Here is a 26,053-nt window from a genome sequence, read left to right as displayed (position 1 = left end):
GGAGAAAGAGGGGAGTGGGTGAGCAAGAGGGGGAGTGAGTGAAAGTGAAGAGAGTGAGTGAGAAAGAGGGGAGTGGGTGAGAGTGAAGGGAGTGAGTGAGAAAGAAGGGAGTGAGTGAGAAAGAGGGGAGTAAGTGAGAGAGAGGGGGAGTGAGTGAGAGAGAGGGGGAGTGAGTGAGAGAGAGGGGAGTGAGTGAGAGAGAGGGGAGTGAGTGAGAGAGAGGAGTGAGTGAGTGAGTGAGTGTGTGAGAGAGAGAGAGAGAGAGAGAGAGAGAGAGAGAAGGGAGTGAGAGTGGAGGGAGTGAGAGTGGAGGGAGTGAGAGTGGGGGGAGTGAGAGTGAGAGTGAGAAAGAGGGGGGGTGCAAGTGAGAGAGACGGGGGAGTGAGAGTGAGAGAGGGCGAGTGAGAGTGAGAGAGGGCGAGTGAGAGTGAGAGTGAGAGGTCTGTGGTAGTAGGTACTACAGAAAAGGATGCCGAAATGATTTCATCAAACCTAGTTGTGTGTTATCATCTCAATGATATGTGTAGTGATTGTTATGTCCAGAGAGGGTGTCATAAAAAGGTGAATGTCCTGTCCATGCTTGCTCATTCTGCACCCACAACTCCTTTATCCCAATTATTATTTATTTATTTATTTTTAACACTGGTGATATACCTGTTCGTACCTCCACTGTTCTCCTCCCCAATCCATCCTCCCTCCCAATCACAAAGAAATAGGGGAAAGGGTAGATTGGGTCAATATCATATAAACTCAGAGATTGAATCGATGTGTTGCAGATGAAGTGCAAGCATGATGGGCCACATATAACGTAGATATGAAGTATAAACAGAATTTCCTTACAAGTGAGTAACTTATTTCAAAAATACAATAACTGAGGAATTATTTCTAAATGCATAATCTTTCTAAGCATGTCGAGAGTTTGTGGTGGGGTGGGGATGGAAAAAGTGGGGCCTGTTTGGCTATATGCTTCCAACTCCAACAATATGCTTTTGCCACCACACCCAGGTGCGAATCCCAAAATAGTCCGTGAGTCACAATTGGCAAGCAGCTCTCACTCTCTTTCCTATTAGGCATAAAGCAAATGTTCAAGGTGGACACAGACTGTCTAATGCGACCTTCAGAAAACAACAATAACCAGAGACATCCACTGCAAATTATGCTCGACAGTGCCTGCTCATTGGCAGAGTACTATTTCATCATTACCAGCTGGCAAAAGACAGTGCCAAACAAAGTACTAACGAGCTGCACAAAGCCATGCTGCCGCTGCCTTTGCCTTCATTTTAACGGAGTATATAAAAGTAACATGACATGCTGTGCCAAGTCAAACCAAGCCATATTATTAATTACAACCACATGCTGTAAGAATGACTGTCCATGCCATATGACATTGACAGAATTACAGAATTACAGAATTACAAGATACAATTACAACACAGAATTACAAGTGATAAAAAAAAAAAACCACCTTTAGAGGCCATTTTTTCCCCACAAGCGGGGGTTGGCCTTTTTCGGGGACCGTGGTTGTTGTTGTTTTTCGGTCCCCTTTTTGAAGCAATGTTTTACGGCCGGATGCCCTTCCTACCGCCAACCCTTTTTGTCGCCTTTTACGACAAGCAGGGAATTACCAGTGAACTGGTACTCAATTAGCCGACCTCGGAAGAATGACAGGCTGAGTCAACCCCCCTGGCGTTAATTCAGCGATCGACCGGGATTCGAACCCAGGATCCTAGGATCCTACGCTGGCAGTGATACTGAGGACAAAACTAAACAACAGGCCAAACAAATCAGGATGAAAATTTCGAATTGCTAAAAACTGCTGGTAGTTGTAAATAAAAAATATATATCCAAAGGCATCACCGAGTGTCACTGAGCCTTGCCTGCTGGGTAACTATACAAGTTGGTGGTGCCTTCTCCTCGGAATGCAAAACCTAAAGAGGCTCATTATAGTTGTGCTGTGCAAGTTCTCAGCTCAACGCGACAATCCAGCATATCGTCATCACACTAGCACCAAAAACCATTAATACAAGAACTGCTGCAGTACACAGAACTAAAAATCCAGTGTGTATATAGTTTGCCATTAAATAAAGTTATAGGCTGCATTAAATTAATTATTACAGACCGGCATAGAATAGAAATAATACGAAATGTTTTTTTTTCTTTTCCAAAGTACACCTCCTTTCCCCTCATCCCCCACCCCCCAACCCAATGCTACAACCCCCTCCTCTCACTCCATCCCCCCCCCCCCCCTCCCCATCATTCCAACCCTGTTCACCTTCCCTTACCCAGCAAATTCAAGGAGCGGCGAGTCTGCATGAAGTCTGCAGCATCATCAACACCTTCAATGCGCGTACTGCAGCCTTGCTGTGTGTAATGGAAGGTGTTGGCACTTCCTGCAGCAAGACACATACACTCTTATCTTGACTGCAAAAAAATATAAATACAAACAATATAATAACGAGAATGCATGCATCCACCAGGCGGAACAGTTCGCATTTTGTAACCCGCTGATAGGTCGGATCTGGATCCGGACCTGAACCAAAATCGAATCAGCTTGTTCTTGTCGCCCACACAACTCATTCACCACGTTCTCATAATTAATCCAGAACTTTTTGAAATATTGTGGTGTAAATTGTTTTTTGCCCTCTCTAAATTGAAAAGAAGCACTTAAATTTCTTTTTTTTTCCTTTTTTTAAGTATCGTATCCGAATCAGGATCTTCACCAAAATCGAATCAATTTTTCCGTGTCACACACACAACCTATCCACCAAGTTTCGTCCCAATCCAAATATAACTTTTTGAGACATCCTGCTCACAGACAAGACAGAAAGACAAGCAAACTGTGGTGAAAACATAGCCTCCATCCACCTTTGGAGGCAGAGGAAGGAAAAGCTGCTAGTTTACTGTCTCTTCCATAATCGTTGCATACGTCCTGTTAATGGTAGTGAGACGAGGGCCGGAAATCCCATGCAACACCAAAAGGGGCAGGTACACAACAGGGACTGTAAAACCCAGATGTATAACAGGGCATACCATATAGGTTTAAAACAAAATCATGGGGAATGCTAAACATCAAAGGCATGGAATCAATGGCATATGTGGTTGAAAATATAACTGAGTCGAATCTATAACTCAGTCGATACTACCACAGTTTTCACCCCTCAGCCCAAATTGGGCTAAGGGGTATTGTCGTCCGGGCGTCCGTCAACTTTTGGTTTCCGTCAATTTCAAGGAGAACGGCTAGTCCGATTAAATCCATGTTTGCAGTGTGTGTTGGGGTTGAATAGAAGAAGGTTCCTTTCGAAAATGGGCGCGCTGCGATTTTCAATATGGCCGCCACGGCAGCCATCTTGAAATTGGTTTCCGTCAATTTCGAGCAGAACGGCATGTCCGATTAAATTCATTTTTGCAGTGTGTGTTGGGGTGGAGTAGAGGAAGGTTCCTTTCGAAAATGGGCACGCTGCGATTTTCAATATGGCCGCCACGGTAGCCATCTTGAAATTGGTTTCCATCAATTTCGAGCAGAACGGCTTGTCCGATTAAATTCATTTTTGCAGTGTGTGTTGGGGTTGAGTCGAGGAAGGTTCCTTTCGAAAATGGGCACGCTGCGATTTTCAATATTGCCGCCACGGCCATATTGATTTTCAATTAAAGCAGACATGGGCTGAGGGGTTACACCCACTTTGCGGTGCTATTTATTATTTTTTGTACAAGACCTCAGGCCTTAGCGCTCCTAATGGAGCTGTATTTGGGGGAAGTGGAATTTTATTCATATTTGTACTGAATTTGGGGAAAGTGCAGTCATTTCCCAGAGCACTGTGGGTATCAGCAACATCACAACAATGACGCCACTTTTCTCACCACACTCACCGTGGTATTTCCTAAGATGGAATTTCCTTCTCCCTATGGATGGCAACCAATGGGGATTGTCTGTGCAATGTCGTTTTAAATGCTAAGAGTCAAGCAAAGCAGCACTACGTACCATTTAAAAAAATCTTTAGTACGACTCGGCCGGGGTATGAACCTCCGACCTCGCAGACTCAGAGCGAACACCCTAACCATTATACCACAGAGTCAGGTGGAGCTATTGCAGGAGATTAATCCAAACAAGGCAGGTAACAATCAATAAATGAATTCGTTAATGAATCGATGGATGCAGAAAAAAATAAAGAAAGTTCAACAGATTAGATGTACCAAGATGCAAGTCTGTAAACTCTGAATCTACAGCGTAGGAACACAGCTGGTAGAAGATGTGGTAGTTTCTTTCTTTTTCAGCCTGAAATACAAGGTAGAGATATTCTAATGGATTAATTGGCTCTTTTAATAAGCCAAAAGACAAACAATATTTAACTGTAAAATATAAATAATTTCCTGAGAGGATATTTTTATATATATATATATATATATACACAAAGAATTAAGTTAAGCACCCCCCCCCCCCCCCCCCCCCCGTTTTTTTACAACCTCGCACATTACAAGTTTGTTGTCGTCAAAACAGTGTAATATACCCATGATATTGCTATATTTTCTGGAGAAGTGATATTATGGTCACATAAAAACAGAACAATCATGCCGTTTTCAATATTTTATTCTGAATAATTTAAGGTGAAATTTTTGGGGAATTTCAGGCATATTTTCACCTCAATTTAAGTATGGAGCTATAGGTCCATCACGGACAGTGTGGATGACGTTTATGTTTTCTAACGTACAGTCATTGTTCTGAGAAGACCTCTAGCGATCTTTGCGTCAATAACGTGTGTAGGACCCACATGATCGGATCACTGACACAACCCTACGTCTCATAGACCCTGTAAGCTGTCGTATGCGTTGCTGTGGCAGGCTGTTCCATTCCCGATGTAATGCACGTTCCAATTCATCCAGATTGGCTATTGGAGGGACCATCTTCGCAATTTGTCGTCCCAACATGTCCCAAACGTGCTCGAGGGGGTTCAGGTCAGGACTGTACGCAGGCCAGGGGATGGTTGTCACAGCACCTTGCTCCAGCAAGGCTCGGACGCGTCTCGCACGGTGAGGCCTGGCGTTGTCATCCATGAAGATGGGTCTGCTGGCGAGGGTGTGGTCATCGAAGTGCGGGATTACGGTGGTATTCAGGATTTCCTCGGCATATCGCTCTCCGTTGAGGTTACCTCGCACAGTTATCAGGTCCAATTTACAGTCATGGGAGAAGCATCCCCAGACCATAATCGAGCCACCACCAAAGGGTACCGTTGGTTGAATGTTTTTAGGTGCATACGCGGTGTTTTTGTGGCGCCACACCCGAACACGCCCATCTGTCTCGTACAGCAAGAACCGGCTTTCATCCGACCAATGAACTCGCCTCCAAGACCGGATGTTCCATCCACGTCGCGCTAGGCACCATGCCAAACGCTCCCTCTGATGTCGTTCGAGTAGCCTTGGACGCTTGATCACTCGTCTTGACCTTAAACCGGCCGATTTCAGGCGGTTCCTCACGGTACGGTGACATAGCCTTCTGTTGGGCAGCCAGTTGTCCTTCAGGAAATGGCTCGAGGCGAAGGGATATCGTCGCACCAGTCTCACAAGCGCTCTATCTTGGCGGACTGTTGTCACGCGAGGTCTTCCAGACCTTAGGCGGTCCTTCACCGCATCCGTTTCCTGGTGTTTCTGCACCAACCGACTGATCACCGAATGGTGGTAACCAAACGTTCGAGCTACAGCTTTTCTGGACATTCCGGACTCGATCATGCCTATTATCCGCCATCTTTCTCCGTCCGACAACCGTCTACGAGCCACCATTACGAGACAATGACCATGTAACCCCCACACGAGCTCAGGCGTGACTTGCAATAACCCGTGATGATAGTGCATTTACAGAAAATCACGACCACGTGGATGATAACACGTGCTGCACGAGCGATGGGCGTCACAGATGCGTGCACTCATCTGCATTTCATCAATGGATACTTGCTAATGTCATACCAATCATTATTTGATCTCACATACCTTAGAATATATGCCAATGTATACATATACACAAAGACTATATATTAGGGGGTGCTTAACTTAATTCTTTGTGTAGGGGTGCTTAACTTAATTCTTTGTGTATATATATATATTGTTGCAGTTGTGAGAATAAAGATAACCCCCCCTCTTAGTTAGTTGCACCACAACATGTAGCCTCGCTTTAGTTCATTTATTTCTTATTAAATGTAAGCATAGTCTCCTTTCCTGTGTTAGTATGCGTTGGAGCAGGCTGTAAGTGTAGGCTTCGTTGTTCCTTGGGCTGGAATGCCATGTGCTCGTTGGGCTGGAATGCCATGTGCTACGCCCAGAACGAGTCTGGGAGGCCCGAGGGAGGAGCTACAGGGGAGTGGCCGGTAAGCGGCAAGCAGCCAATGGAAGCTCAAGGGGAGTGGCTAACAATGACAGCCAGGGGAGGGGCTTGGAACATTCTACTGGGACTCTGGGAGGGGGCCATAAAAACCCTGCCCCGGTCCCCCAAAGCGCAGTATGTGGGTGGTTCTCTCTGTGAAAGAGGTGTGGTTGGAACTCTCTCTGTGATCGAGGCTCTCTGTGTACGAACTCTCCCTGCCCTGCGCTCTGCTGCCTGTTAATAGCGCTTGCGAGGACGCTCTCTCCCTGGGCCACAGACGCCAACGATCTCCCTGCCTGAGCTCCCTGCACGTGCCGCGAACATCCCAAGGACACGCCCAGCGAGCTGACCGGGGCGAGCGGTTTAGCAATTCGGGGCTCATCATGGCAACGCAGTGAGTCCTGCATACACTCATGACTCTGAAAATCTTTTGATTATATACCAGTTACTATGCGATTTCATACCATCAGTGGTGAACCGCCATGAAGGTATCCCATCCAGCTATGCTGTACCTTAATGGGAGCGATAAGTACCGTCTGCCACACGGCACATTATCTCTGGTATCCACTCATTACATGGAATCGCCTGGATGCAGCTGGGAGCAACCAATCCAAATATAATTTCAGTTCTCCAGCTTTCAATGAGCGCACGTAATGACGTCACCGCCATGTACGTACGCTCTGCCTGTCAAGCTCTCAAGAGAACCCTCCGACAGATCATACTTTTTGATGTTAGTTCAGAGACTGATTGAAAGATGTTCAGATACAGATTCATAAAGCTGGAGAACCGAAATTGTTTTTGGATTGGTTGCTCCCAGCTGCATCCAGGCGATTCCATATAATGAGTGGATACCAGAGATAATGTGCCGTGTGGCAGACGGTACTTATCGCTCCCATTAAGGTACAGCATAGCTGGATGGGATACCTTAATGGCGGTTCACCACTGATGGTATGAAATCGCATAGTAACACACACACACGCACGCACGCACGCACATTGTTGCGGATCTCGGATTACGGCACTCCCCTTACCGAGCGGGGTTTAATCCCCTCGTCTTTTAAGCTGGCCGTCCGAGTCCTAGAAGATATCGCGCTCCTTTGCGGGGTTGAGGTTGACCAGGGTGACTGGGCAATGGAGTCCCAGATACCTTCGCCAACCTCTCCGCAAAGCAGGACGATACTTCTGCTCGAGCCACGGACAAGATGGAAGATTGCCGAGCGGTTTAGCAATCCGAGGCCCGAGCCGTTAGCAAAAAGACTAACCCGATTCTGAGCGGTTCCTATATCGTGCCACCGATATTCAATGGGGAATAGACTAAAGCGATCGGATGAGAGGAAGCAAAGAATAAGAAGGGTAAAGGGAGAACAAATATGGTTTATTCACTATCTAAAAGAGGAAACGAAAGAAGGGAATATACAAGAAGAGGAAACACAAGGACATAGGGCAACCTTATACACTCTTATATAACATGCCCATGACAATACAAACAGACTCACACGGAATGGTAGCTGGTAGGGGAGGAAGGTCCAGGCAGATGGTTCCAGGCTCCGGGTCCGCCGCGAAGAATGGCAGACAGCTGGTGTCGTTGGCGCTCGACCGGACCTCACAAATGCGACGGGCTGGAATGCGCGTACGTATAGCATGCCGAACGCTCTCAAAACCACGGCAGTTCGTATCCAAAACGATCGTCCCAAACGATCCTCCGCGCAATGTTCTTGTATTCCCCGCCTCTGCGCTGTTCTCTCGCATCCGCCAATCTCCCCCGCATCTGCTCTCTCGTTCATCTTCTGAATCCTATCCCTCTCTCCGTAAAAAGGCTTTGTGCTCGCGCTTTTATTAGGAGCCTCGCGTATCAAGCCGCGTCCGCTTTGCTCCGCCTGCCGGTGAACACGCCTCGGCCGGATTGGCCGCGAGGGATCATTCGTACCTCCCCTCATGATGCGTTGATGGGGCCACGCCTATGTTCCGGGCCGCTCCTCCCTTCTTCTCCCACTCTGACCGCGTGCGTAATGGTGGCGGGCAAGAACAAACCAAACGGCAGCGAACGCTGCTGGCAATGGCGGCTTGGGGCGAGCTTTAGCTCAACGGCAGCGAATGCTGCTGGCAAAAGCGCGCCATACAATTTGGAGAGGGTAAAGCCGCAAAATGAATAGGAATGGGAATTTGAGAAGGGGGCTAGGTTATTTGATTAATACAATGCAGAGTCAAACTATTGGAAACAGATCCTTAACTGAAACATAGACTAATGAAATAACTAAAGAAGATCCTATGGTGTCCTACGTGTTGCAATATGGCCTAACTCGGGTGCGACCTTTGACCTTTACACCAAAAATGGGAGTATTTACAGGGGATTATTTATAAGGGAATATTTACAAAAATTTACTGGTGAAGGGTTCTCAAAACCGCAACAATATATTGCTGTTGTTTTGAGATTTGCACATATTGATCATTAAAGGTTAAAGGGTTGCCCCCCATAGTTAGTTCCACAAGCAACACGTAGGCCCACTTGTAGTATTAGTTATGTCATAGTATGTGTAAGTATAGGCCATTTCCCCTATTAATATCTGCGTTGTGTAAAGACATGAGATTAGGTCCCGTTCATTTTGCGTCCACCCTCCAATTCCACCTCTATGGGCGTAATTGATCCCGCGCCCCATTTGGCTGCCCGCTCAGTTTTTTTTTTGTTTGTTTTTTTTTTGTTGTATACTGAATCGAGGCTCGTGAAAGAGCTAACATTAACTTCACAAACAAATCGACGAGACAAACAAAATACACAAAAAGAGGCAGCGGAAGACAAGATGGGGAGAAAAGGGGAAGCACACACACACAACATCCGAGAGCAGGGAGATGTGTGGAAGGGAGAGGGCCCGGGGGGAGGAGGCGTGGGAAGGGGAGGGGGGTGGGGGAGGGAGAAGTATAAAGCACAAGGAGACCAAGGACTTCCAGGACAAAAGTTGGTATTTCAAAAAGTGGAATTGGGGTGAAATTAGCGGGGGTAGAAAAGATCAAGGTTTTGGATGGGGGAAGATAAGAGATGGTGGTGAACAGCTGTTTTAAAGACTTGGAGGGTGGAGTGGGATTGAAGAGAGTGAGGGAGTTTGTTCCAGAGGCGGGAGAAAAGAGGAATGAAGGAGTGAAGGTGAGCAGACAGTCTTGATTTTGGCAGTTTAACCAAAAGAGGGTTGCAGGCAAATCTTGTGCGACCTGTAGGAATATTTGCGGGACAGAGCCCAGAGAGAGCTGGGGGGGCAAGGCCAGAGAGGAGTCGGTAGAAGACGGAAAGACCACCAACCTGCCTGCGGTGAGTGAGTGAGAGGCCCTTGGAGTTAGCTTCATCGCGGGAGATTCCAATGATTCTGAATGCTTTGGTTTCAACAGCGTGAAGGCGAGCTAGGTGTGAGGCAGGAGCACCAGCCTAGAGGGGAGAGCAGTATTCCATTGAGCTGCGGATGAAAGCCTTGTATGTGGTGAGGAGCTCAGGTGTGCCAAGGAAGGACTTCACACGACGGAGGATGCCCAGTCGGGGACTGGCTTTGGAGGCCAGATTTGAAATGTGGTTTTTCCAGGAAAGATCATGGCAGATAGTGAGACCCAAAAGCTTGAGTGACAGAACTTCTTGGAGAGGATTATTCAGAAAGTGGATGGGAGGGTTGTCCAGTCGGTCTTTTCGGAGAGACATCGAAAGAGTGTGAGATTTGTCAGGATTGAAAGACATGTTCCACTTGTTTGCCCAGTCTGATTTTGTCAAGGTCTGCAGAGAGTGAGGAGGCTGCAGACTGCCGATCTGAGGGATGAAGAATGGAGCGACAGAGAGTAGAGTCGTCAGCAAAGAGATAGAGAGGATTTTCAAGAGAGTCAGAGAGATCATTGATGAAGACCAGAAAAAGCACAGGGCCCAGAACACTGCCTTGGGGAACTCCAGCCTGAACAGGAAGAGGAGATGAGAGAAACCCATTCAGGGCCACACGTTGACTACGACTAGAGAGGAAGTCCGCCAGCCATGCGTGGAGATTTCCATGGATACCAAAAGAGGAGAGTTTGGTGAGCAGAGCGGGGTGCCAGACCGTATCGAAGGCACGTGATATGTCAAGGGAGACTGCTCTAATTTCCTGTTTGGCATTGAGGACCTCCATCCATTGTTGAGAAAGCAGAAGCAGCATGTCCAGAGTGGAGTGTCCAGGTCTGAAACCAAATTGATGATCAGAGATCAAGCCATTGGAGAAGAGGAAAGATTTCATATCTGAAGCAATGATGGATTCCATGACTTTGCTGATAATTGGGAGAAGGCTGATTGGTCTGTAGTTGCTGGGATCTGTTTTTGCACCTTTTTTGTGCAAAGCGGTGATGTTGGCAGATTTCCAAGCAGATGGAAGATGACCTTGAGCAAAAGAGAGGGTGAAGAGAACAGAGAGGGGGAGTGAAAGAGCGGAAGAACATGATTTTAGGACCCGTGGGCTGATGCCGTCAGGTCCAGTTGCAGAATCAGAGTCGAGGGTTGACAGAAACTTTTCCACCTTGTCAGGAGGAAAGGACACAGAGACCAGGAGCAGCTGGGTACGACTGGGTACGGTGGGTACAGAGAGGGATGGGTTTGGGACACAAGATTTCGAGGCAAACGCAGAGTTGAGGCATTCAGCTTTTTCATGTGCGGAGTCAGCCGTGTGGCCATTTAAGGTGAGGGAGGGGATGGAGGGGGAACAAACACCAGAAACAGATTTCACCAGACGCCACCAGGATTTGGAAGAGGGAGACAGATAAGAGAGTTCGGTCCTGAGGACGGAGAGATATTGTTTCCTGGCTCTCCTGAGGGTGGACACACACTTGTTTCGGGCTTTGTGAAAGGAAATGAGATTTCCTTCCGTTGGATTTGCTTTCCAGGAGACGAAAGCAAGTTGTTTCTGGGCAATAGCCTCACCACAAGTTGTTACGCTTTGGTTGCCCGCAGCATTTGCTGCCCTTTGCTCACTCACGAGTCGAGTAACACGAGGTAGGCCTGAGAAGGAGGAGCGTGGGGTCGGGGTGGGGGCGGCGTCAAGGCGGAGCGTCAGAGGCGATGACAGTAAGAGCCACCAGCCAACCAGGGCTCTAGCGGCATGGCGTGAGAGGGTGTGGAGAGGCGCGTCTGGTAAGTTTGAGAAGTTTCGCGGGGAGTGCCTATATAAGTCGGTGCACAAAGCCCTTGAACGGGACTTGAACGACTGATGGAAAAGGACTTGAGGGGGCGAGCGCATTGTGAGCACTTGGGAGAATTTACGAGCATGACTTTGAAGGAGAACTTGACTCGCATCACTCGCTTTGAGGCTTTGAACTGTATCTCGCATATAACGTACGCACCAGAGGGGAGGAAGAAGAGGCGTTGGCGATACGAGTGCACGGCTGCAGCCAGACGCGCCGGTGGTGAATAGCGCCTACTTCCTTCAGCCACGCGAGTAGACGCGGTAATAACCTGCCAGTGATTAACAGCCAGAGCCCACACCCTACCGTTCGCCACGTAATAACCTTGTGCGTCCAAACGACACGCGGAGAGCTCCTGCCTTCTCTACTTACCATCTGCTCGGGACGAGCCAGAGACCGGAGGGAGCAGCACGGGAGCCATCCTTGGACGCGGACCATCATCCTGCAGCTGCGAGCCCCGTGTGAGTGTGTGTGTGACGGGCCCGTTTGTCCTGGGTATTAAGTAAGACTGTAAGGCTGCACTGTGTCCCCTTTTTCTGGAATCATTGTATAGTGTAAATAAACCTGTTATTCCTTTTTCCAATTCGATCGCCTCTGTGTGATTTCGCCATTGACTAAGCGTGGCACGAATAAGATCGCTAGAACCGGGTTCACCATCTAAACGGCACGGATCGCGTATACGCACCACTCGGCGTCTCAACACGCGTGGTTTGTGCGGGGCTTATTTCCTCGCTTCAGGGCAGCGCGAGTAATTAGGTAATAGCGAATCTCAAACCTAATACCCTATTTCGGCGCTGTCCGGGAGGCACGTCATAGGTCCCGGGTCCCGCCAGGCCAGTCAAAGACAAGGGGACTAATCCCCCCTTGGTAAGGGGAGAAGGCAGGCGAAGGATCCGCAACAATATATATATATTTATAAATAAACAACTAAATAAATAAAACAATACACCTCATACAACAGTCACGTGAAAAAGTAAGTACACCCATTGTAAAGTTTTTTATTTTTCAACATATTTCAACATACAGCTATTTGATCTTCATTTCAACAATATTGATAGATAAAGGTGATATAATATAACAAATATCATGAAACATTTACATTTTGTAGTCCATTGTATAATTTAAATAAACATAAATGCAAATTTCGCATGTGGGAAAAGAAAGTACACCCCAAAATTTATCACTACTTCAAATACCTAAAATTAGAATCAGGTGCACCAGCTCAGGTGCAAATGATTAAAACATCGTTAGAGGATCTTGGAGGAACCTGTCTTATTTAAACCTCAGATATTTAGTTTGGTTTGCTCTTTGTTGTTGAAGTGTGTGGCGTCACCATGCCTAGATCAAAAGAGCTCTCTGAGGCCTTCAGAAAGAAGGTTATAGATGCCTACGAGTCTGGGAAGGGATTTAAAAAGATCTCCAAACAAATTGAAATCAATCATTCGACTGCCCGGAAGATCATCTACAAGTGGAGAAGATTCCAAACAACTGTCAACTTGTTCAGGCCAGGCCGCCCCAGCAAGTTCAACCCGAGAGCAGACTGCAAGATGCTGAAAGAAGACTCAAAGAACCCCAGAATGTCATCACGGTACCTACAGGTAGCTCTTGCCACTGTTGATGTCAAAGTGCACGAGTCTACCATGACAAAGAGGCTGCACAAATTTGATCTACATGGGAGGTGTGCCAGGAGGAAACCTTTGCTGTCCAGAAAGAACATCAGGGCAAGACTAAAGTTTGCCAATGAATACCTTGGCAAAGACCAGCACTTCTGGAACAATGTGCTCTGGACAGATGAGTCAAAGGTAGAGCTATTTGGCCACAGTACCAGAAGACATGTTTGGCGAAAACCAAAGACAGCATTTGACCACAATAACCTGATACCTACTGTAAAGCATGGTGGTGGAAATATTATGGTTTGGGGCAGCTTTGCTGCATCAGGGCCTGGGCAGCTCACCATCATAGAATCCACTATGAATTCTTCATTGTACCAGAGGATGCTTGAGGATAATCTGAGGCCATCTGTCGGAGAGTTGAAGCTCAACCGAAGGTGGACCTTGCAACATGACAATGACCCTAAACATACCAGTAAATCCACCAAGGAATGGCTGAAAAGAAAGAAATGGAGGGTTCTGGAATGGCCAAGTCAAAGCCTGGATCTAAATCCCATCGAGATGTTGTGGGGGGATTTGAAACGAGCTGTGCATGCAAGAAACCCCTCAAACATCGTACAGCTGAAAGAATTCTGCATGAAGGAGTGGGCAAAAATTTCTCCCAGTCGATGTCAGAGACTGGTAGACAGTTATAAGAAATGCCTACTTGAGGTTGTTTCTGCCAAAGGGGGCAATACCACCTATTAGAGCCAAGGGTGTACTTACTTTTCCACATGCAAAATTAGCATTTATGTTTATTTAAATTATACAATTGACTACAAAATGTAAATGTTTCATGATATTTGTTATATTATATCACCTTTATCTATCAATATTGTTGAAATGAAGGTCAAGTAGCTGTATGTTGAAATATGTTGAAAAGGTCAAAGCTTTACATGGGGTGTACTTACTTTTTCACATGACTGTATGTTGCTGGTTTTTTTTCAGCATGATTCAGCATGAGCATGGCCCAAATGGGTTCACCACGTCTCAGTTTATTTTTACTTTATATGTGGTGAGTTGTTAAAGTTCTACAAACTATGTACTCAAGTCGAAGAGTTGCCATTTTATATGATTAGTAGGAATATATATATATTTTTTTTTTTTTTTTTTTTATTACTCATTCAGTGCCTATAGAAAGTCTACACCCCCTTTTCAAAATTTTCACCTTTTCTTGCCTTATAACATGGAATTAAATTGCATTAAATCAGACTTTTTCCACCTTTATTTACACATCATAACCCACAACTTCCAAATCAAAAAAAGTTCTACAAATTACAGAAAATTAATTAAAAATACAAAACTAAAATATCTTGGTTGGATAAGTGTCAACCCCCCTGAGTTAATACTTGGTGGAAGCACCTTTGACAGCAATTACAGCTGTGAGTCTGTTGGGATAGATCTCTACCAACTTTGCACCCCTTGATTTGGCAATATTTGCCCATTCTTCTGTACAAAACTGTTCAAGATCAGTCAGGTTGCAGGGGGAGCGTTGAGGGACAGAAATCTTTAAGTCATGCTACAGATTTTCGATTGGATATAGGTCTGGGCTCTGATTGGGCCACTCATGGATATTTATCTTTTTATTCCTTAGCCACTCCAGCCTGGTGTTGGCTTAGCAGTTAGGGTGCCGGCTTGGGATCCGAGGATCCTGGGTTTGAATCCCGGTCGATCGCTGAATTAACACCAGGGGGGTTGACTCAGCCTGTCATCCTTCCGAGGTCGGCAAATTGAGTACCAGCTTGCTGGGATGAATGATCCCGGTGTGTACCCCGGTTTAGAATAGGTACACCGTATCCCTGCGCATCGTAAGAGGCGACGAAGGGTTGGCGCCAGGAAGGGCATCCGGCCATAAAAACATTGCCTCAAACAGTGAACCATGATTGTCATGGGGCCCGCAAGGCTAACCCCCGCTCTAGCGGGGAAAATGGCCTTAAAACGATCATTCATTCATTCATTCAACTCCAGTGTAGCTTTGGCTGTGTACTTCAGGTCATCGTCATGCTGAAAGGAGAACTTCTGTCCCAATTTCAGCTTTCTTGCAAAGGGCAGCAGGCTTTTCTCTTGGATTTTTTCTGTATTTTTCTCCATCCATTTTCACTTCTATCCTGACAAGTACCCCAGTCCCTGCTGATGAGAAACATCCCCATAAAATAATGCTGCTACAACCATGCTTCATAGTAAGGATGGTCTTATTTGGGTGATGTGCTGTGTTGGGTTGGCACCAAATGTAACATTTTGCATTTAGACCAAAAAGTTCCATCATGGTTTCGTTAGACCACAAAACTTTTTGCCACATGGCTTCAGAATCTCCATAGTGGTTTTTCACATACCTCAAATGGGACTCAAGGTTGGATTTTTTCAATAATGGCTTCCTCCTTGCCACCCTACCGTACAGGCCAGAGTTGTGGAGTGCTTGGGATATTGTTGTCACATGTACCCAGTTACCAGTTACCAGTTACCAGTCTTTGCCATAAAGGCTTGTAGCTCCTTCAAAGTGGCCTTTGACTTCTTCGTGTCCTCTCCGATCAGTCTCTTCCTTGCTTGGTCATCCAGTTTGGAGGGACAGCCTGATCTAGGCAGGGTCTTGGTGGTACCATAGGCCTTCCCCACTTCTTAATGAATGTCTTGTCTGTACTCCAAGGTATACTCAAGGCCTTTGAAATATTTTTATACCCATCCTCTGATCTGTGCCTTTTCACAAATTTATCCCAGAGGTCCTCTGAATGCTCATTGGTGCTCATAGTTAAGTCTTTGCAATGAAATGCACAACATAGCAGAGGAAACCTACAGGAACAGCTGATTTTATTCTGAAATAATCAAAATCACTGCAATTCAACACAGGTGGAGGCCAATTAACTTGATGTGTGATTTTGAAGGTGATTGATGACACCTGAGCTAATTTACAATTGCTATCAAAAGGGGGTGGACACTTATCCAACCAAGATATTCTCGTTTTGTATTATTAATTAAGTTTCCTCGACATGAAATGCAGAGAAATACCTATTATTATTCGAAGAATTTTTATTATTATTATTCTTCCACCCTATTTTTCACATCCGAAAACTTTAAAATCAACGTTCTCAGTAACTGTTGTTGGTCACAAAATTTTCACCAAGTGATTGGCTAGACATGTACAATTTTTTACTGCTAATTATGACGTCATAGGTCACGTGGTAAGAGCGCCATCTTGGAAAACACCTTCAACTTTGCCCCTCTATATCTCCGAAACGGCTCAATGGAAAAAATTGAGTTATGGCTCATTCAAAACAACTCTGCAATGGGACCAAAAAATGTGTTTATTTAGGATATTAAAAGTGCTAAAGTTATGAGGTTAGAATTCGACAAATAGATCCCTTACTCCCACAAATATGATATATATTTTTTACATAACTTTAGTTTAAAAACATTTCGGTTCAAAAAAATTTCAGCGTCGTACATCACATGGTTCGGCCGCTATATTGTTTTTCGTGAAAAACACAAACCCCTTTTTCTCCGCAACGGTTGAACAGACCGAGCCCAAACTTTGCATGCAGAATCGCATGTCCATGACTAACAAAAAGTTCCCACATGATGACGTCATACGTCGTATCGTTTAGGAGTTATGTTTTTAAGCATACGCTGTAAATCCTATCTCCTTCCTCAGTTTTTGAAGATATCGAGTGAAAACTTTACACAAATGTTCCCCATGTGAGGAATTTAAAACGTTACTTGGGAAGTTTTGATAAATCACATGGTTTGGCCGCAGTAAGTAATTGACCAATGAATGAATGAATGAATGAATGATCGCTTTAAGGCCATTTTCCCCGCTAGAGCAGGGGTTAGCCTTGCGGGCACCATGACAATCATGGTTCCCTGTTTGAGGCAATGTTTTTATGGCCGGATGCCCTTCCTGGCACCAACCCTTAGTCGCCTCTTCGATGCGCAGGGATACGGTGTATGTATTCTAAACCGGTACACACCGGGATCATTCATCCCAGCAAGGTGGTACTCAATTTGCCGACCTCGGAAAGATGACAGGCTGAGTCAACCCCCCTGGTGTTAATTCAGCAATCAACCGGGATTCGAACTCAGGATCCTAGGATCCCAAGCCGGCACCCTAACCGCTACGCCAACACCAGGCCACAACCTGGTAATTGACCACAACACAACAACAAGTGTGTTGTGTTGTTGTTGTGGTTGTGTTGTGGCCACAACCACAACACAACACCACCAAGTAATTGACCAATAATGTTTAAAATCTTCGATCTCTTGAACCGTTGCATTGATCGATTTGAAACTTTAATGTAATGTGTTTCTCATCAAGGGGAATACGTTTTTACAACTGGTACACCCGCAGACTCCATGAGGGGCACGAAGGGTAATTTGTCTTTGGGGTATATAGATTACAGTCGATCTATGGATGGGTCTCAAGAACATTGGGTGTGTGTTCATTTACCAAGTTTATTGTGGAGAAATCGTCAAGTGGTTTAAGCATTCGAGCAAGGACTCCATTCAAACCGTTAAGGAACGGCTGGCTTGGCAAGTGCAAGCCAGCCGCTTGGTAAATGAGCACACCCCAGTCTTCCTCCCTTTCAGTTTCGTATCAAACAGCAGGAGCGAGTTTCAAAAGTTCGCTACGAAAAATGCCACGGTAGTGGCAGAAAGGGCCATGTTATTAACCCAACATTTGTGAGTTATATAAGAGTACAGTAGATCTTTGCTCAGTTCTATAAGTCAACCTTACTTCACGGATGTCGGGATTCCTCCAAATTTCTTCATTTAGTGTTATAAAGAGCATTAGCGACTGTTTGAAAAGCTAGGCATACGTGTTTGTGATATATAATATTTTTACTTCCTATTGCTCCCACGGAAATGCCATTATAACTATAAGCTATTTATACACGTTATCACTGCAGGAAAAACGCCTTGGGGAAGTGAGACATTATTAGTATTAATGTTGTTTTGTAATAACATTAATAATATATGTAATATAACATATATATGTAATTATATAATAAATAATAATATATGTAATATAACATTAATAATATGCGATTATCACTAATTTTGTTATGAAAAGCGTCTTTGGAAAAACGAAGATGAAACGCAACACTTTTTCTTCTCAGGGCAGGCAGATCGCATGCCCAAGACGAACAAAAAGCGGCGGGTCATTTTTCCGTATGTCGCATCGTTTAGGAGTTATGACATTTTGAAGCATACACCTTTAAAACCTAGCTCCTCCCTCATTTTTGATCATATCAAATGGAAACTTCACAATCATGTTCCGCATGTCGGCATGCTAAAATACCCTTTTGGAATTTGCGATAGCCCACATGGAATGGCAGCGATAAATAATTGAATGAAAATATTTTTAAAATTATATCTCTTGAACTGCTTCATTGATCGACGTGAAATTATACAAAAAAGTAGAAATCATGAAGTGGAAAAAGTGTGCAAAATTTCAAGACGATTGGATGTACGGCCGAGAAGCCAGAAGTTGTTATTGTGTGAAGAAGAAGAAACTCGACATTTTATCTTCAAGGTATCTGACTTTTCAGTGTACCTTTAATTTACGATGAAAGTGGGGTTGTACGAAAGGAACATTGTATCAAAGTGGGGTTATATCAAAGCAGGGTTGTATCGAAGCGTGTCTGATGAAAGCCGGGTTGTGTTAAAGCGAGGTTTTTTTTTTCTCCACCAATTTATCCCGAGATAAAAAAGAAACCACCTTTCGAGGCCATTTTTCCCTGCAGAGCAGGGGTTGGCCTTTTTTGGGCACCATGGTCCCCTTTTTGAAGCAATGTTTTACGGCCGGATGCCCTTCCTGCCACCAACCCTGTTAGTCGACTCTTGCGACTTCACCTTGAACGGATAAAGTTTTGTACTTGTCGAATTATGATGTCATAATGGAGGCACCTATGACATCATAATTAACATGGTATTCCACATGGAGAGTTCTTTACAATGAGCCATGTCTCAATTTTTTCTGTGCAGTGCTTTGGAGATAGAGGTCAATTTATTTTCGGTTTTTTCCAAAATAGCGGCCGAACCACGTGACTGATGACGTCATAATTACCATTAAAAAATTTTACAGGTGGAGTTGCACCTATGGTGAAAATTTCCTGTCAATCGGACCAACGGTTGCAGAGAAAATCATATTTATTCTGTGCGGAGAAACAGACAAACAAACGGACTCAAATGCAATACCCTCTCCTCAGAAGAGGGTAATTAACAGTATGATGACAACAAACAAGTTGCTATCATTCGTACTCCATTTTGGTGCATATGTGCTGTTGTGTGAAGTATATGCATCAAATGGAGCACAAGCAATATCAAATTACAAGCTATATATCTGCGATCACAAAGCGATCAACAAAGATAAGCCTCCCCCAGCTTACCCTTGGTTGCCCGTGATGAAATGATGGCCTTTTTTTTATTTTTTGGGACCGCCATATGACCATCAACATTTAGGGATGGTGCAAATAAAGAAAATTTGTCCCCATTTACAATCTATCTATAAAACTCAACATGAAAAATCAATGGAGTATTATTCAAGTTATGGTCAAAAAGGTGTTTCTTGTTAATTTTGTCACAATCCAAGAAAGGTAGATCAAGGAGACAAAACAAATATCATGTGCACACCTTCAGTGCAGGTATGCTATGATGATGCAAGAACATCTTGGAAGGCCAAGCGGTCTTTGAGATTGGCAAAATTGAGCAACGACAAAAGAAAAAATTGCATGTTTTTTTCTTCAGATAGTCATATAACCTTGACCTTTGACCCAGAAGGGTATGATGTAAAATAAGTGTAAATGCAATTTGCTCTAGGCTATCTAATGAGAACAATTTCATACCAATCGGACAAGCATTTGTCAAGTTTTGGTGAAAAATGTTAAAATAGCTATAATTGGGTCATTACCTTAAAATTAGGTCACGGTCAAACATTTGCCAAGCATGCACTTTTTGTTCCTCTTATTGATACAAAAAATATTCCAAAAGTCCACAGAGATTGGCAGAAAAAAAGGAGTAAACCTAAATCAGTAAATGGTGGTTTCGTACTCTTGGGAATTTTTTTTTTTGTTTGTTTTTGCCATACAGGATCAAGGCTCGTTTAAGAGCTAACATTAATGACCGGAAAAAAAACAAAAAAAAAACGGACACAAGACGAAATAAAAGGAGCGGGAGACAAGATGGGGAGAGAGGGGGAAGCACACAAGTACAACAGCAGAGAACAGGGACATCGGGAGATCTGTGGGAGGTAGAGGGCTTGGGGGGAGGAGGCGTGGGAAGGGGGGTGGGGGATGGGAGAGGTAAAAAAAAAACAAAAAAACACTGACACTGCTTGGACTTCCAGGAAAGAAGTCGGTATTTCAGAAAAGTGGATCTTGGGTAAATTAACAGGGGTAGAAAAGATCAAGGTTTTGGATGGGGGAAGATAAGAGATGGTGGTGAACAGCTGTTTTAAAGACCTGGAGGGATGAGTGGGATTGAAGAGAATGAGGGAGTTTGTTCCAGAGGCAGGAGAAAAGAGGAATGAAAGAGTGAAGGTGAACAGAGAGTCTTGATTTTGGCAGTTTCCCCAGAAGAGGGTTGCAGGCAGATCTTGTGAGACCTGCAGGAGTACTTAAGGGACAGAGCACAGACAGGGCTGGCGGGGGGGGCGGGGGGGAGGGGATTGGGGGTGGGAGGGGCTAGGCCAGAGAGGAGCCGGTAGAAGACAGAAAGACCACCAACCTGCCTGCGGTGAGGTCGATCAAAGAGACAATACAAATATCATGTGCACAACTTCATGTGCACAACCTATCTCCCAAGACATGTTCCTCTTGTTTGACCAGTCTGATTTTGACCAGGTCTGCAGAGAGTGAGGAGGCTGCGGACTGCCGATCTGAGGGATGAGGTTTGGAGCCATCAGCAAGAAGGGATCTAAGAAACTGTGAGGGACCATTTAGTCAGGTTCACTATGTTTTTTCGTTCAAAATCATGGTAGATTAGCAAACCTATACATTTTTGGAAACGTTATTACATGGAAAATCTGAAAATCAATGTTTACATTTGCCAATTCCGACCAATTCGATTCGACCAATTCGACCAATCGACCAATTCCATTCGACCAATTCGACCATTCGACCAATCGCTTCGATCGACCATTCGACCATTCGACCAATTCGATCGATTCGATTCGATTCGATTCATCGAATTCTATTCGATCGACCATTCGACCAATTCGATTTGCCAATCAATTTGACCGACCTTTGCTTGTGTGGAACGGACTGTGAAAACGATGCGGACTATATTGTCGGATACGACACACAGGACAGTGATGACGAACTCTAAATGGCATATTCTGTAATCGTGTATGTTTGATGCCATTGACTGCCTGTGTATATTTTGTCATTGACTGCCTGTGTCGATGTGAAGTTATACTGACTGCATGTGTATATATGATTTTGCTGACTGCCTGTGTATGTTTGGTGATATGAATTATTGTGACACATTTTGATGTTATTAACTGCCTGTACAAAATGATAACATGTATTTGATTATGCAACTTATCGCGAATATAAAGACAGTATTTTGCAATTCAAAACCTTTGATTCGTGTCTTACCATTCCCCATAGCACTAATTTGATACTTTCATTGGATTCCTTGTCCCTGAAAATATAGGTTTAGTATATTTTTAAAAGTTGTTAGGGTAATTAGAGGCAGAAATAGAACAAAATATGTATTTTACAGTGGCCATTTTGAAAATCCAAAATGGCCGCCATACAGGTATCTCTCCAAATGTAAACATTGATTTTTAGTTTCCTTATGCTATAACCTTTCCAAAAATGTATGGGTTTGCTCATCTACCATGATTTTGAACGAAATATAATTTATTGACATAGTGAACCTGACTAATTACAAATTGGGGGCACCAATTGTCGACACAAACCCAACAGGTATAAGCCTCACTCTATGTCATTGGGGGAGGCTTAATAAAGTCCTATAGTTTGGCTGTACCAATAAAAACCTATAATACAGGCTCCCAACATTTCTGAACACGTAATATAGCTGCATCACAAGGTGGTCCCATACCTGGAAAACAACTCGAGACTTCTCCAGCAAGTATGTGCGCATGTTTGCTCCGACAATGCGCAGTTGCTGATCAAATCCAATCTCAATGTACTTGCCAAAGCGACTGCTGTTATCATTTCTTGTCGTTTTCGCATTTCCAACCGCCTGGTGGAGACAATCAGAGTAAAACGTTTGATCAAAAGAGTGGTCCGAGTTGCTTTGATTTTTCTTATTTATCAGAGCAGAAAAATCGTAATTTAAACATTTAAGGCAATGCGTTGGGCCACAAGGTGCGAAACATTACAGTAAGATGTATATTTCCATGTCAGCAGATAATGATACAGCATTGTCAGTCATCAACATATATCATGACATTGATACAAAGGATGTATCAATGTCATGATATATGACATTTTTAAGTATAATATTTGGACACAAGTCCAAATCATATACTTACAAATAACTCGGACAAATCGAAACACATTACAATGAAAACAGGCATGAACTATAACGGCACTCGTAGAGAGCATACCTCTGCCTGGTTGGCAATATCACTCAATGGTGAAGAATCACTTAAAAATTCTACTTGCTGGATCTGGACCCAGATCTTCACCAAAATTGAAACGATTCTTCCTTGTAACACACACAACCTGTCCAACAAGTTTCGTTCAAATCCATCCATAACTTTTTGGGATATCCTGCTATGTATCGTTTTTGGCCCTATCTCCCAATGGTGAAGAATCACTTAAGTAATTAAATTAATCTCATATCTGAATCCATATTCAGATCTTCACCGAAATCGAATCGAATCTTCCTTGTCAGACACCCAACCGGTTCACCAAGTTTCGTCCAAATCCGACCACAACTTTGTGAGATATCCTGCTATATGTCGTTTTAGGCCCTATCTCCCAATAGTGGGGCGGCTTAGCCCAAATATTCAAAAGAATTGTGCATTTTGTGATACAAGCACCAAATTTGGCACAAATGTACATTAATATGTTGCGAACATTTTCAGATATTGGGCCACTTGAAATTCCGTAATTTTTTTTTTCAAATTTTTTCAAATTTCGTAATTTCAAATTTTTCGGGTGACACCGTCACAATTTCGGTCTTCGAGGCCGGCCGATAGGCAAAGTGTGACCGGAAGGGACGAGGTTCTCCTGACCACGTGGCCCTCGATCTGGGAAGCGAGAGGCGTTCCATTAGTGGACGCGCCCCTCACGCCCGACTTTTGGGCGGCCCCGGCAGGCCGTTTGTTTTGACGTTCCGTGACAGGCCCCGCACCCCCACCTCCGGGCCGACCGGAAGCTTGTGCTGAGTACATCATACCTGAACAACTCAGTGAGGCAGAACACAGCAGTGCACACCAGGGTGACCCCTTCAGTGCATAAACCAATTAACCTGTCCACTGCAGGGCATATAGAAATGAAGTTATTTTCTGCATATAATAATAATATAAGTTCAGTTCTATATAACAATTTCTGTCATCACCACTACCACTACAACTACCACTACTACAAGCTTTGTCTGGAATTTTGTGGACTAACAGACAAACAGACAAGCTGGGATCAAAACATTACCTCCTTCCACCATTGAGTGTAGAGGTAAACATCATGGAAATTATATCATGCCCTAGATTTAATTCATGCTTACCCGTGTATTTGCTTCACTGGTTCACAAGATCTTTTGCATACATGTAATTCAGACTCTCGTCTTCATTGCTGACCACACAATGTTCGCAACATATTAATGTACATTTGTGCCAAATTTGGTGCTTGTATCACAAAATGCACAATTCTTTTGAATATTTGGGCTAAGCCGCCCCACTATATCGGCCGGCCTCGAAGACCGAAATTGTGACGGTGTCACCCGAAAAATTTGAAATTACGAAATTTGAAAAAATTTGAAAAAAAAAATTACGGAATTTCAAGTGGCCCAATATCTGAAAATGTTCGCAACATATTAATGTACATTTGTGCCAAATTTGGTGCTTGTATCACAAAATGCACAACAGGTTTGCTATGCTGCTACACTACAATGGTGAAGAATTACTTTTAAAATTCTAGTAGCCGGATCCGAATCCAGATCTTCACCAAAATCTAATTATTTTGTCCTAATCAAAATCTAATCAGGATACGCTACATCTCTGCCAAATTTCGTCTGAATCTGTCCACAACTTTTTGAGATATTCTGTTCACAAACGTACAAACGGTCAGACAAATGAAAAATCACTCATAGAGCGACACTTGGCAAAACAGAACAAAGTAGAATGACACTCAGTAGAGCATCCTTTTGACCTAAAAAGTAATTAGTGGTTGAATTCAGTGACCTGATATGCAAATCCTCTTCAAATATCAAGTTTAGTGGATGAAAATTGAGAATTTTAGAAACTTGGCCTATGTTGACCTTTTGGCCGATGTTGACCTAAAAAAAATACTTAGTGGTTGAATTCAGTGACCTAGAATGCAAATCCTCTTAAAATGTGAGGTCAATCAGATGAAAATTGAGGATTTTAGAAATTCGGCCTATGTTAACCTCAAAAATAGTTGGTGGTTGAATTCAGTTACCTGATATGGAAATCATATTTAAATTTAAAGTCAATCAAATGAAAATTGAGGATTTTTAAAATTCCAGAAAAGTGGTCGACCTTTGGCCTATGTTGACCTTCCCAAAAAGCTGGTACTAATTTTGCTGACCTTGGAAGGATGACTGGCCGAGTCAAACCACCTGGTGTTATGTGAGTAATAGCATGAGAGAGGCTCAGTCAGGACCCTGAGATATTAAGCCAGATACCTTAACCGATAAGCAAAAACACCAGGATTATCCTAAGAAAACAGACAAAAATGAGAACGCCACTCAGTAGAGCGCATACTCCCGCTGTGGGTGGCCGCTGTTGAGCTCTGTCTTCCAATGGTAAAAAAAATCCTTCAAAAAAATTCCTGGATCCGGAATAATAACCTGAGCTTCACCAAAAACGAATCAATTCTTCCTTATCCCAAGGGCAATCATCCCACCAACTTTCAGCCAAATCCGTTCAGAACTTTTCGAGATATCTTGTTCACAAACACACGAACATACGGACACACATACGCACACACACACACACACACACGATCGAATGCATTACTCCCTGGCAGCAGTAATAATTTAAAACGACTTATTGATGAGGATTGACAGGGAGGACTGGGAACGGAACTGCCAAAAAAAATAGTTTATCCATTAAAACTCAATGACGCGTCGTGTTAGAGGACGCAATGTCTGTTAGGTCATGCTATATCTGATGATTATTATGATGATGACGAATCTTTTAAAGTAAAAGTGTTGTTTTTTTCTTCTTCTTCTTTTCCTCTTTCATACAGAAAATAACAAGCTGCTTCCACATGACAAAAACGTTTTTTTATATAAAAATGACTCAACTCTGCATCAGTTAGCACGATAAATTTATAATGGGAAAATGATCGGCCCAAATTAGCCCAGCACGAAAATTACTATTCTGGATAATTAGTAAAAAGACAAAAATAATCTCATTACACACGCAATATTTTTAAATCTTCATAAAAACCTCAAATGTATCAATTTTAGGACTTCCATCCCACCTCCATGATAGGGCTGGAGGCAAGCACTTTCTCCTCGATGTTGGCATGGCTGCTTGAACCACTGACCGTCGCAAAGAAGCGCATTGTATATTTGGCAGACACCGTCTTACCAGCACCAGATTCCCCACTCACAATTATCGACTGGTTTTTCTCATTCCTGAAAAAGACAGACCACAGCAAACGTGCAACACTACAAATCGGTACTTCAACCGCATCTATAGCTTCATAACACATGACGTATGTCATAAC

The 26,053-nt window shown here is 43.9% G+C and overlaps 1 protein-coding gene across 3 annotated transcripts in view; it reads right to left on the bottom strand.

Annotated features, from left to right (window-relative positions):
• MYO5A (myosin VA) overlaps nucleotides 1–26,053 on the bottom strand; it is an 808,830-nt gene that overhangs the window by 176,528 nt on the left and 606,249 nt on the right. For 2 of the 3 annotated variants that reach the window (XM_068106107.2, XM_068106106.2), the window contains exons 5-8: nucleotides 25,805–25,961; nucleotides 22,230–22,373; nucleotides 4,192–4,273; nucleotides 2,283–2,390 (exon numbers count right to left, since the gene is read on the bottom strand). In XM_068106107.2, coding sequence (XP_067962208.2) covers nucleotides 2,283–2,390; nucleotides 4,192–4,273; nucleotides 22,230–22,373; nucleotides 25,805–25,961 — 491 coding nt within the window. The remainder of the gene's footprint in view (nucleotides 1–2,282; nucleotides 2,391–4,191; nucleotides 4,274–22,229; nucleotides 22,374–25,804; nucleotides 25,962–26,053) is intronic. The other variant, XM_078772334.1, reaches the window with a different exon arrangement.

Source organism: Myxine glutinosa, chromosome 2 (genome assembly GCF_964187855.1).
Source record: "Myxine glutinosa chromosome 2, kmMyxGlut1.1, whole genome shotgun sequence".
NCBI classification, from domain to species: domain Eukaryota; kingdom Metazoa; phylum Chordata; class Myxini; order Myxiniformes; family Myxinidae; genus Myxine; species Myxine glutinosa.
The sequence above is the reverse complement of the archived record's forward strand: the minus strand, read 5'-3'. Positions and strand labels throughout refer to the sequence as shown.